Source organism: Rhinatrema bivittatum, chromosome 1, assembly GCF_901001135.1.
Source record: "Rhinatrema bivittatum chromosome 1, aRhiBiv1.1, whole genome shotgun sequence".
Lineage (NCBI taxonomy): Eukaryota > Metazoa > Chordata > Amphibia > Gymnophiona > Rhinatrematidae > Rhinatrema > Rhinatrema bivittatum.
The window spans coordinates 239,467,317-239,480,931 of record NC_042615.1 but is presented as its reverse complement, the minus strand read 5'-3'; the positions used below and the strand labels follow the sequence as shown (position 1 = coordinate 239,480,931).

At 41.9% G+C, this 13,615-nt stretch overlaps 1 protein-coding gene across 4 annotated transcripts in view; it reads right to left on the bottom strand.

Annotated features, from left to right (window-relative positions):
• KDM3A (lysine demethylase 3A) overlaps window positions 1–11,413 on the bottom strand; it is a 546,931-nt gene extending 535,518 nt beyond the window's left edge. Inside the window, exons 1-3 of one of the 4 annotated variants that reach the window (XM_029592841.1) lie at window positions 11,395–11,413; window positions 10,341–10,542; window positions 3,267–3,422 (exon numbers count right to left, since the gene is read on the bottom strand). In XM_029592841.1, the coding sequence (XP_029448701.1) occupies window positions 3,267–3,422; window positions 10,341–10,499 (315 nt within the window). In that variant the 5' untranslated portion in view covers window positions 10,500–10,542; window positions 11,395–11,413. The other 3 variants (XM_029592851.1, XM_029592832.1, XM_029592861.1) reach the window with 3 other exon arrangements.
• Window positions 11,414–13,615: the final 2,202 nt, after the last annotated feature.

Sequence of the window (13,615 nt, the reverse complement as noted above, 5' to 3'; positions counted from 1 at the left end):
GCCCCCCCCCCAGAGTTGCTGAATGAATGAAACGTACCTCCCCCCTCGTGACCCCTCCCCAAGATGTTCGCAATAAATTCGTTACTACCCCCCCACCCTCCAGACCCACCCACCCCCCCCCCCCGAGACCTGATAAAAATGTCAGTCGGTGGAGCGGGCGTTCAGGAGCGGTCCGGGAGCGATGTATTGGCATTAGTCCGTCGGCTGCGAGCACTGAAACGGGTTCAGACGGCCCTTTGCCCTTACTATGTCAGTGGGGTGGAGCAATGGCAGCGGAAGGTCCTCTGACATAGTAAGGGCAAAGGTCCGCCTGGTGCCAGTCCTGAAAATGGCGTCGAGGAGCCCTCGCCCTTACTATGTCACATAGGCTACTGCCGCCATTGGTGTCCCCGAGTGGCATAGTAAGGAAAAGGGCCGTAGGCGCCATGTTGATTGCTGGCAGCTGACGGCCGTAGTGCAGGTGGTGTGTCCCGGACCGGTCCTGGCCCCCCGCTGGAGCCTCCCGGACTTCTGTCAGGTTTTGTGTGTGTTGTGAGGGCCTGGGAAGTAAATAAATTTAGCATGTGTGTGGGGGGTGTGAGGAGGGTGGTGGGTGTATTTTAACTGTAAAGGAAATAGTTATCTTCCGGCGAAAAAAGTGCGCGAATGTGTTAAAATGGAAGAGAAACGTGGACCTGGACTGGCGAAATAATTAGTGTAGCGTGTTAGTGTAATATGTAACAGATGGCCCTTACGTCCAGCAGATGCCGCTGTTTTCTGGAAAAAAATTTTAAACCTATTTTACCTGTCACAGGTGTGACATATCTGTAATGTAAGTACAGAAGAACCTTCCTGTACGCGAAATGAAGGTTGTGTCCAAATTTGAAAGCAATCGGTTCAGTGGTTTCTGAGATTAGCGATTTTGTCCAAACTATTTAACATTTTTATTTATATAGAAGATTAAGCCCCCTCACATTCAATGATATAATTCAAAGTAACTCACCATCAATGAAGCCACCTACAAAACCAATGGACAATTCAGATTGTGGCAAATCACCCCTAGTAAATTACTATCTTTTGGCTGTTCACCTAATCTTGCACACAGCCAACCAACCACCAAAAATCCAACTTTCAAAATATTCTCCCCCAATCATGCAGGAACTGAGGAACTACAGAAGTGTTAACACCAATTGAACACTATAGCAATAGCTGAATAATCTACTCAGCAAAACTAAATAACCTCCCTGAACAGAATTTTATAAACTAAGGGGTCAAAGTAAGTTCTTAACAGTGTGGAATAGAGAAATGTACATCTGCTGTGGCAGTGAGATTTATGGAACAATCAACATTTGACTGAAAAGAAATATTGAACCTTCTCACAACATCAAAAAACACTCTGCAGAATGCATCTGGTGACATTTTAATCCTAACTCAAAGAGCCTAATTTAGAACAGTGGTTCTCAACAGGTATGCTGCAAGATCTTGGGAGCTATGCTGCAGAGGAAGGAGGCTCCTCTCTCGTCAGCCTGGGAAGAAATTGGCCAACTTCTCTTATCGGACATGACGCTCACTTCCTTTTTCTTGCCTAGTGGGAGCCTGCTCCCTCCTCTTCCTCCCAGCTCAGAAAGAGACATTGCTGACTCCATCTCTTTTGAACCCCAAAAAGGACAACTTTATCTCACCCACCGGAAACAGGATGGAGGCTGTTGATGCTCTCTTCACCAGCGAGGCACAGAAGTGACAGACAACAGGAACACAAGGGAGACAAGTACGTGCTCTACACACAATCCACTGCAGATGTCTGCTGCCTCTTCATCCTCCTCTCCCCAATGTTTGTCTTCATCTGCTGCCAGTAAAGAAAAAGGGACGCTCTGGACTGGACTGAAGGCTTGCCTGCAGGCTGGAAGCTTGGGGGGGGGGGGGAATGAGAAGATCGGTGGATGCTGAGTAGGAAGAGGTAAGAGGTAGTAGGGGGTCATGAATGCTGGTCAATTATGAGCTTGTGAAAGGATGATCGAAAGCAAGTAGATGGGAGCAGAAGGGGAAATGACTGTGTAAAAGACATGTCAATTTTGGCTATGTGCATTTCTTTTTTTATCTTTGAACTTTGCTTAGTGCAGAAGAAAATATATTCTGTTTCTAGTTCCCATGTTTCATAATGCATGCAGAGGGGCTTCTTGGAGTTTCCATTCCATTTTGTTTTCACATTTGTAATTTAATTTTATTCAGTATTTGATGAAGACTGGTCTGTATTTTTTGTATGTGTGACCGAGGTCAGGTATTTTAGTTTATAGGGATGTCTAATTTCTTGCATTTTCTCAATAGGATATACAGGTAGGGCTATTGCTGTTTGCATCTTTAGGGAAGATGTTGCTATGGTAAGAGGTTTGGTCTACATGTGCAGTGTGTAAAAATACAAAACCTGAAAGAAAACAACATCCCAAAGTGTCTGGTAATAGAGGGCTTTTGTGTTACTGAGAACACCAGAATCAGCATCTCTTTTCTGTATGATGAGTTGTACAAGACTGTCCTAGTTCTGCTCTATACTCATCGATGGGGGACTCCTTTGGTTGCAAAGTAAATACTGAACTCATGATCATCATGGGGTTAAGTATGTCATACATGTGAGTATCATCCTGTAAGTTATGTCCTGACAGAAAAAAAGTTGAGAAATAAGATCACAATGGAACTGGGGGCATTTTTGGCTTTTTGGTTTTCCGGTCACACTAACATTACACACTTGCTGCAGTTTTATTGCCTTTTTCTGTAAGGGACCAACATCTCTGGAACATCTTTGCAAATAAGAAAAAGGGATGAGGTTGAGAGATTGTAAAGTGGCCGATACTGCATTTTCTGCAGCTCAGAGCTGGTCATCCCAAATGCTTCACATATTAGCCAAATCAGTGTTACTCAGTTTCCTGTGCTGTATCTTCTCAAGGTTTCAATCCCATTAATTTATGGAGTCTTCCAACAAAAGCTAAATCATGGCCTCCTTTCCAGCCTCAACTTAGCATACCCCATGCTGCACAATTCCAGAGATCAGTTAGGACTAATCTTTGACTAACTGGTGCACAAATATATCTGCAAAACATTAACTTCTGTACAAATAAAGGTTTCAAAAATCTTCAATGACTAGAAAGAGAATGACTATAGAAAATAAAACGTTTAATATGATTAATTTCTATATTTCAATTGTAATTTTAGCAAAGGTATTGCTGGTTCTATGATGAAACTTCTCTGGCGTGCTCCTCCTGAACCAAGTACAAAACTAAAGATTTTATACTTGCCATTGCAGGCCACTGAACAGTGTCCGTATTACTGCCTGGGAGTCTTCTTTCTGCCAGTACTAAATTGTATTCTATCAGAAAAGCCTTCAGCTGATGGTCGTAAAGTTCTATCCATCTTCTCTTCTCCCAGGACTCATCATCAAATTCAACACACACCTAGAACAGAAAAAGAAATCTAAGGGCACCATTACTAAAACATAACAAAACAAAAAAAACACATACTTATGAGATGAAACAGTAAAAAATATTCTTCCTTAAAAAAAAAAAAAAGAAGATTATGCATAAGTTCTGTACAGATCTATCCTGACTAAACCTTACATCAGAGCTTTCCAAAGTATGTGTCACGACACTTTAGTGTGTCGCCTGCAGTGTGCCGGTGTGTCGCGCAAGCCCGGTGCACGTGACACACCGGCAAGTGGGAGCCAATGCGGCCACCGGTGGACCTCATCCCACTGGCGGCTGAGCAGTGAAGAATCGCTGTGCTGTGGGCCGGAGACACACAGCAGGATGATCGGCAGGGCCGTGGTGGAGCTCACGTCACCACGGCCCGAAGAAAAAGGTCACGTCTAAACGTGCAGGTGCTCCTCCTCCTTCCTGCCCACGAGGCCCCGGAAGAAAAATGTTGCCGGAGCCGCATGAGCAGGAAGGAGGAGGAGCAGCATCAGCTGCGTGCAGAAGAGGAGCAGCGTTGTTGCAGCGGGCTGAGAAGAGGAGGCGGCCCGGTAGCAGGTTCCCCACCGCGGATTGGCCCGAGAAGATCAGGGCCGCTGCAGAGCCCTTCCTGCAGCGACCCATGAAGAGGAGGCCCAAGGTAAGAGAGAGGCTGAGGACCCGTAGAGTGTGTGTATGAGATGAGTTGAGAGATTGTATGTGGGAGTGAGGACCTGAATGTTTGCAGAGATAGCATTGAGAGCCTGTGTGTGTGTGAGAGAGACAGCATGTGATAATGAGAACCTGTGCTTGAGCAAGACAGCATGTGGGAGTGAGAGAGAGCCTGGGTGTGTGAGAGTCACAGCATGTGCAAGAGAGAGACTGTGTATGAATGAGCATGTGAGAGTGAGAGCAAGCACGTGAGAATGAGAACCTGATTGTATGTTTGAGGGAAGAAGATAGATGGAGAGAAAAGAAATAGAAAAAAGACAATATGAAAAGGAATTGGCAAAAAAATAAGAAAGGGGAGGTGGAACAAAAAAGCCTGTGACCAACTGATTAGAAAACTAAGATCAGACAGCAAAGGTTAAAAAAAAAAAATTATTTTACTGATTGGCACATGTAATCTTTGGTAATGTGCAAGAGTAGCACTTTCTCTATGCGGATCTCACAATGTACGAGATCAACATGGAGGACATGGAAACCCACAGGGCCTGCACAGAGGAGGCAGCAGAATGGGCATCAGTGCCAATAGCAGCAATCAGCACCTCCCCAATAGCCATGCGGCATCAGTGACAGTGGCAGCAGAGGAATGAGAGAGGCTCCGAGGTTGCTGGCAAAAGAAAGAGAGGGGGTCTGCCTTTAGTGTGTGCATGTGTATAAATGGGAATCTGCCTGGGGGTATATGTGTGTGAATGCATGGGTGCCTGCCTGAGGGTGTGTGTGTATGAGAATGTATGGGTGTCTTCCTGGGGTTTGTATGTGTGAGAATAGGTGCCTGCCTGTGTGTGAGAATGAACTGGTGCCTGCCTGGGGGTCTGTGTGTGTGAGAATGAATGTGTGCATGCCTGGGGGATGGTGAGGGAGTGGTGTGAAAATGAATGAGAGCCTGTCTGGGGGTCAGCTTCAGAGTGTGAGAATGACTGGGAGCTTGCCTGGGTGTGTGTGTGTTTGTATGTATATGAGGGAGCCAGAGAGAGCGAGAGCATGAGTGTGTATGAGAAAATCCAGGGGAGTAAGAGTTTTTGTGGGGGGTGTGTGTGGAGGGGGAGAGAGTGTCAGTGTCTGTGAGAGCGAGATGTTATGGTGAGTATAAGTGCATGAATGTGTATGTATGTGACAGTGTATATGTGAGAGAGAATGGACATGTGAGAATGTGTGAGAGAGAGGATAACCTCCGAATCCTTGACAATATCAGGGTGACTGGAAATCAAGAGCTCCCATGTATGGACAGCAGGGGCTTTTTAAAATCCTTATTAGTTTTAATTATTGGGTGTTATTTGATATATGTGCTGTTTTGAAACATTTTATTGGTGCTTGGGAAATTGTAAAAAATGTATATGATTTTAATAGAAATTCTATTTATTAGTAGTTTTAAAATATTCTTTTATTAGTATGGTTTTTACTATTGTAATTGATGCTTTATGTTTCTTGATTTTATTTGTTTTATTGTTAATACACAGAGTCTGGCTTCTTGGGGTTTCCATTTCAGTTTTTGTCTAATTTGTGCTCCTTTATTTTGTATTCTGTATTTGGTGAGGGTCTGTCTCTGCTCTGTGTGTGTGACCATGATGAGAGATTCTGCTAGCATAGGGATCTATAGCAATCTGGTTTGTTTTGTTTCCTCAGTAGGTGGTGTATTGGTATTCTAGGACCCAGTGTAATATTTACCCTTGCTTTTTCACAGGTAAGGTTATTGTTGTTTGAGTCCTTGGTGTTATTACTGTTATGTTATGATGGGATTGCAGTATAGATTTTGAGTGTCTTTTTTGCGTGGTTTTGTGTTAGTTCACAATGTGCCTGGCAGTGAAAGGTGTTTGTGCTGCTGTTACTGTGAGGTGACACCAGACTTTGAAAATATCTTTTAGTATGATGAGCTGTAAGGGAAACATCCAAGCTCCATTGTTTGGGGGAATTTCAGTGGATGCACAGAGTTAGAGAACTGGAGGTGCAGGATTTATATTGACATTCTGTCCCTTCCTATAAATTCCAGACTTCACTCTCATAGCCATATAGAATTAGTTGAATGAGGCTATCAAATAATTATATAGTGTGAAACTGGCCAGCTTTTTAAAATTACGCAGAAGACCCTTTGGACTTTTTTATTACACCAAATATTCAAAAGCTGTGTTCATCCCATCAAGCTCATATATCTCATTAAAGAGGTAAATTGAATAACACAATAACTTTGTTTTATTATTGTTACTCAAATTATAACAATAATCTTGGAATATTATATATTTTTAATATAAATGAGAGGTTTTCACAAGATAGGTCGTGAAACATTTTATTATGTATATATTTAAGGAAACATACATAAATTGTCGAAATACATTTTGTTCATTTAACCTTTAACCTCTGGTTTGCTAGTAGACTGAATTACTGTGTCCCGAAATTATGTTTGTCTAAAAAGTGTGTCACCAACATGAAAAGTTTGGAAAGCTCTGCCTTACATATTATGCAATTGGATAAATTGACTAAATAAGATACCTTACATGTACCCATGTATAAAAATGTATTTTCTAAATTACATGTGGTGGCAAGCATGATTAAAGTATAGCAAATCTATCCATTCAATGTTTTGGTCTGAAGATTCTAAATTTCAGTATGACTATACATCCTGAAAACATTCTACAGATGAATATTTATTAGATAAAGGAGTATATACTGTAAATATGTCAGGGAGAGCTAGACTCAAACCCATGCCCCTGGGTGTTCAAACCAGAAGACATGGTGACAGAGCCAGGGAGAGTGAAGCTATACAGATCCCCTGATAAATATCAAGGCAAGAAATTTTAAGGAGGCCCACATCTAAAGGCTTCCTACTGGACCAGTTATGGGTCCCAACAGCAATATAAAGAAGCCCAGCTGGCTGCACCTTTGTTGGTCCAACACTAAGGTCACTCCATGCAGTTTGCTGCCTGGCCTTGTTCCTGCCTTCTGCATTCCTGGTTCCTGCTCCAGCCCTACCCTGGCCTTCTGCTCCCATCCTACTGTGGTCCCCCAGTGATCTCCAGAACTCTGGACTGACAAGCATCTGAAAAGCCCTGGCAGCCACCTGAACCCAAGGGCTCACCCCAAAGGGAATAGTGGTTGCTTCAAGCAAAGACTCCTGCTCAGAACACTCACCCTGTCCTAAAGTACATCTAATCACTATTATACCCACACATTCCTGTCCCTATGGAGTGAGCCATGACAGAATACAGGTCACAGACCCACTGCATTGTGTGTTAAAAGGAGATTTTAAAACAGTATGAAAATACCATAAAACTACATCTGGTTGTTGTAAAAAATAAAAATAAAAATAATTTATATATATATAAATAAGAAAGAACAATAAAAATATAAATACGAGAACAATAAATTTGAGAGCAAGTGTGGGGGAAAAAAGTCAATGCACACAAAAAGGGGAAAAAAAGAGTACCTGCTTACCAAATATTTAAACAGCCCACAAAGTATAAAAAAGTAAATCAGGCCAGAAAAAAAATGAAATCCCACATTAAAAGTAAAATTGAAAGTAAGTTGATTAGATGTCATAATTTAACCCCAAAAAGACAGATGCAGAGTCCCCAGGAAAGTGTTATTCTAAAGATTATTAAAAAAAAAAGGCACTAAATGTTGAGTATCAAAAATATCTAAGGTGATGTGTATCCAAAAAAGTTCTTTGCTTCTGATTTTTCGTGTGTACTAAATCAAGATAGTATGCACTATATGGAAAAAAAAAAAAACACACTGCACATCTCTAATATACATATAAGCATGCATACGTACACAAAGCATTTCGATATTAATAGGATTTATTTTTTAAAAAGTAAAGAAAACTTGCACTAAAGGAAACTCCTTCCTGATGCATGGTTAGGAATTTGTTAACTTACAAGTCAACTTTGATGTCCCCGCTAGATCTACTTTCAGCCTATGCTAGAAATATTGAAAATTGACTTGGGAGCTCTCCTGCCTATACCTAGTGATATGTGGGGGGGAGGAGTGCTCATAGATCCAATGAAGATGTGGTCATGCAGGACAGCTAGCTAGCTATGGATTATCTAGACATTACTAGAGATGTCAGAAGAGAGGAGAGACTGCTTTTATTCTATATCCTGACCATGATTGGTCAAACTATTATCATAAAATCTGTTTCTTTTTTATTAATCTGAATATCTTTCCAGATGTGTAGTTGCTTAAGAAAAACAAAACATTCTGAAGGCATTCTCAGATTGCTTTACTCTAATACAAAGAGCCAAATTATCTTTAATAACAAGTGCAAAATTAAATGCCTGGATTGAAAGAGCCCTATTTTCAATTCCCTCATGATGCTGACCATGGCCCCCACTATCTTGAGCCAGTCTCAACAAAAGTGGCACACAAATTTTTTAGGAAGCCAGAGGTAGAGTTCCCTAACCAGGCAATGGCATTCAAGATCTGTTCATGTATGTTCCCAGAACCTGAAGGCATATTTTTCAGTGAACTACATGCAGCTTCAGAGACTGGTAAATTCAACAAGAAACTTGCCCATCTGCCTCAACCTGCCTCTTTGTCTTGACACTGCACATGCCCCAGGCTAGCTGCTACTTTCATGACTCCTTCACGGAGGTGAACCACTGTAGCTTCACCAGGCACTCTTTCCTGCAGATAGAAAACCATGGAGGAGCAGAGGTCAGCACTGAAGATTCGTTAAGCAAGATTTCCCTATCAAAAGAACCAGAATAAGGAAGTGGGGAGAAACTGGTTCCAAGTCCAGGGATGCAGCATAATTTTTAATTCCAGCTCCACCATGCCAGTAAACCCTAAATGAGAGTATAAAGTAAACCACTATCCAAACAGCAGGCTCACACAACTTTCCTTACTTTTTTTGCTTATCATAGTTAGCACAACAAAAACAAACAAAAAATACAAAACACACTATCTTGGCTGGAGCTGTCAGTCAATGAAGGCTCTGCATCAGCCATCTCCCACTTTTCATTCTTTGTAAAAACATTTTAGACGCACTAGCTCTAAACTCTCCATCCCGCATAGTTCTGCACTGTTCTTTTCTCCTTTATAAGGAACTTTACCAAGTCATTTTGTACAGAATGCTAAACTTCAAAAGTTTATATCATAAAACGTTTAGTTACCCACCAATTGTTTTTTCACTAGCTTAACTAGTTTTAAATATCAACTTAAAACTTTAGATCCACATAAAAATGTCATTAGGCACAGTTAATGCTGAGAGTATCTCTTTAATTATTAATCTTTGGACTAGGCTATATAAATATAGGCGTACAGCTATTATAAAAAGACAATCCATACATTGGAACATAACAGAAAAAGACCATACATAGAGTATCTACTCTGCCCATCCACACCAACTGCTCAGCTCTACAACCCCTGCCTAGGGATACGCATATTTTAGAAGTATGGCACACCCGAACCAAAAAAAAATGAAAAAGTTTTTGGTTCGATCCAAATGGCATGGACCGAAAAAGGTATTGCATTAAAATATCTGGTCAATTGCAATTATTAGTCGGGCAAGTCTATGCTTTATTTTTAAATACATCTTTAGCATCCAAAAGGCTAACTGTCCCCCTTCACATTGCTTTCAGTTTCATTGTTTTCATTCTTACTTTCAAACAAACAGTCATGGAGCATAATAGGGACTCGGCATGAAACGGGTTTCACGCCACCCAGCACCGAGTCCCATAACACAATAAAACTCCGAATGAATGGCTGCACTAAACGAGCACACCCCCCTGAAACTACACCTTCGCACTATTTGCGGCCAAGCCCCACCCCCTATCATCCGTCAGGCTCGGTCGGAATCTCACAAACTGAAGTTTACAGTCTAAGCACAGCCCCTCCTCCCCATCCCCCTCTGGCAGTCTCTCGCTCTTACAAACCGCACGTACACAAGTAGCAAAACCACCAAAATTCAGTTTCTCGCTTCACGCACGCACATACTTTTTGGGGTGCTAGACACAGCAGAGAGATCACATCCGTTAAGAACCACAGACGCTCGGACTCCGGTAGTGGATCAGACACTCACACATTTGATGAGGGGGAGGAGGGGGGGATGGCTCGCCTCAGGCACTCACACGTTTGATGGGAGGGAGAAGGGGGCTCGGCCAAGGACACACAATGGATCAGCGGCGCGTACCAAAGCCTGCGGGAGCTCCTGCAACAGCGCCGGCCAGCACAATCACGTTGGAGCTCCGTTACCTGCTCGCTTACCTTCAAGTCCCGATTGCTCACGTCCTTGTGCGAAACGGCTCGGATTTTGCCCACTTCCCAGGGCCACTCGGAGACATTGCCAACCTCCAGGCCGAGTTCCCCGGAGACGCTGAGAAATCTCTGGCCGACCAAGAGCAGCGAGCTCTCCTGCGGTGTCATGCCGGCAGCCCTTCGCCCCCGTCCCGCAGCTTCTCCGCCGCTCCTGACAAGACGAGAAAGATTACGGGCGCCCGCTCATCAACCGAGTAACACTGGCCGCAGAGCGCTCTCTTTCTTCTGCTACACACACACAGCGTTGCAGGGCTCAGGTCGTACGTCCAAGCTCCCCCCCTTTCCTCCCCCCAACTTCCACCGCCCGCTTTATTTTCTTTCCAACTCCCCTCCGCAATTATATATGTGTATCTTTATTTTCTTCACACTGGGAAAATTCCTTCTTTAATCTCGCTCTTATCCTAAACCTTCTCCTCTTTCTATAGCTCACCCTCCCACCGCTTCCCGATAAACCAAGCACCTCTACGATCGGCGACACTTTTGTATCACGTTCACCTCTCCACAGCTGAGAAAAACACCGCACGCGCACACTCCCCCTTCCGCCCCTCCCAGTTCCACATGAGATTGGCCCCCAGTTCAAAGGGGCGGGGACTCATGCAACGCGCTCCCATCCGATTCGTCAGATGAACAGACAATCAAACTTCCCTCCTCCCCACAGAAAACTGCACTAAGACTCGCCTCCTTCCAGAGGAGTTTAACACGCGCAGAAACCGTTATTGTATTGTTGGTATTCTTCCGCCGCGCGAGAGATTTTTTTTTGCACTCTTCCTTATAGTTCTATCCGATTGAAAGCACCGAGTGCCGCTGACAAAAATAGTTCCAGGATCCTACAGTTCGCGTAAAATCACCGTGGCTAATCTGTGTAAAGGAAACATCTCATAATCTCGATGTAGAGAATATTTTATATTATTTTACTCTCGCTCTAACTGAGGCACATTAAATGCTAGAATGAAAGAGGCGTCCCTGGCGGAAGATTCTTTGTCAAGACCCGGCAACTGGTTACCATTTTGTACGTGCAGGTGCTGGCGTCGGCTGTCGATATAACAGTAATGGGCGGGGAGAAGAGTTAGTTGGACCGGAAGCGGCTCAAGCCTAGTTGCTTTTCTTTTGTTAGCGCAGGGGCGGCCATATCCGCCCTAGACTCCAGAACGAGGCTGCGGATTGTCTCTAGCTGCCATTTTGAAATGATGGAAACGATTGAGAAGACCATAATGGAGTTAACATTGAAGGATTATCCTTTCCTTAGCGTCCTTATGTCTTTCATATTCCAGATCTTGGGGGTAGATGTACTGAAGTGTTTTTCTCATTTTATATGTATGGGGAAAAATATGTACTACATCTGGACTTGTATTCTGTTGCCGTCTAGTTGATAGTTTATAATTGGCTTCTTTCACAACGTAGCGATATGGACATGTTGGAGATTTTTTGTAACGAATCATTAACTTATGTATATATCGAAAGAGGTATAAAGTATGGTTGTGGATGTCTTAATGGGTATCAACAATGCAAAGTTTTTGTAAACAAAGCTTATTTATTTAGCGAACTCCTCCCCCTTAGTGATGTAACTAGTTTCTCACGTTAGCTATCTACAGTAAATTCAGTTCAAGAAGGGTTTGGATACCCTTTAGTAGTTCTTTTTCTTTGTAATTCATCTTGGGTTTTCATTAAATAGAATTTTGGAAACAAAATATGCTTATTGGGGGGAAAAAGAGCTAGACATCAGTAACTTCAATTATTGTAATGGTCTGTAGTGTCTAAATATTTTTGTTTTCCTAAACTGTAAATGGTCCTAGGGAAGAGTAACCCCAATATAGTAACATAGTAAATGATGACAGATAAAGACTGACATGGTCTATCCAGTCTACCCAGTTGAGATTCATCCTCTTTTGGAAGATAAACCGTGAAGATGGACCAGGTCTAAGCATATTTTCAATGTGCTTTAGTCTGGATTAAATACATGTTATCTTGAGTCAATTTCTAATTTAAGATTTTATGAAAGCAGACCAATCCATTTTTAAAAAGGGAGTCAAATCAGGGAAATAAAAATTAAGTTTAACACCTGCATGAAATGAGGTCGTTTAGTGTCTGTTTAGAAATAATTTAAGAATAGACACTATATTTGCCCTTCTTTAGCTATTCACCAATGATTGATTAAATCTTAGTTCTCAAAAATGTATGTATTTTCAGTGGATTCACACTGATTAGTCATTTGACCGATTATGTAACACCTATGATATGCTTCCAATCTTATGTAGAATTAAGGTATTGACAAGTTGTAAGTGATACCTTTTTATTGTACATCTATAACAAGCTTTCGAGAGTTATTCTCTTCATCAGGTCAGTGAAGAAACAGCAAAGTTACACTGGGTTTAAATAGTACAGAGTCAGTTAGGTCTTCAGTTACCTGCTTGTGGGATGAGATAGTAAACATTTCAGTTGAGTCTATATGTGATAATGGGTGAAAAAAACAATGTTATTATTGACTCCTTTTGTGTTTGTTTCAAAGTGCTTAATCATTCTAATTTCAAATGTTTTCTGTTCTTGTGTACTCCTAAAATTCCCTTTGAAAAGTTAGGTGTGCCTTTTTCATTGGTAAGGTAAAAAAATTAATTTAACCAAGCTCATGAACATTTTTATATAACTAAGAGGCTAATTCAGAAACCATCCCACCATTCTGACAATGTGACACTGGATGGTAACATTGCAGACTTTTTTTTTTTTTTTTTTTTTTAAACCAAGATTAAAACACTCCACTCTAATTTTAATAGATCTGTAAATGTTCGTATGGGGTCTGCCCGTGCATAGTAGACTCTTTTTGATCCCAGTTTGGGATGCGCACTTTCGCTGACATTCCCAAACTGGTGTCACAATTGCAATCTAGTTCATGTTATTTAGATCTATGCCAGTTGTGAGTGGTACCCTCACATGGTATAACAATACAGACACTGTTAATACACATAATTAACACTTTTCTTACAAAAGGAATATTGCCTGACTCTCTTAAAAAAAAAAAAAATTTCTGGTCCTGAAGATTCTGCTCTGTTCCTTACAGATTTATCTGGTTATCGCCCAATTCCCAGCCTTCCCATTTTAGGAATCTTAATCGAAAAATGGAGTTTGATTCAGTTGCAGGATTTCCTGGAAGAACACAAGTTTCTTGATCCTTTCCAGTGTGGTTTCCATAGGGAGCATGACACAGAAACCTTGTTGGTGCCCTTGCTAAA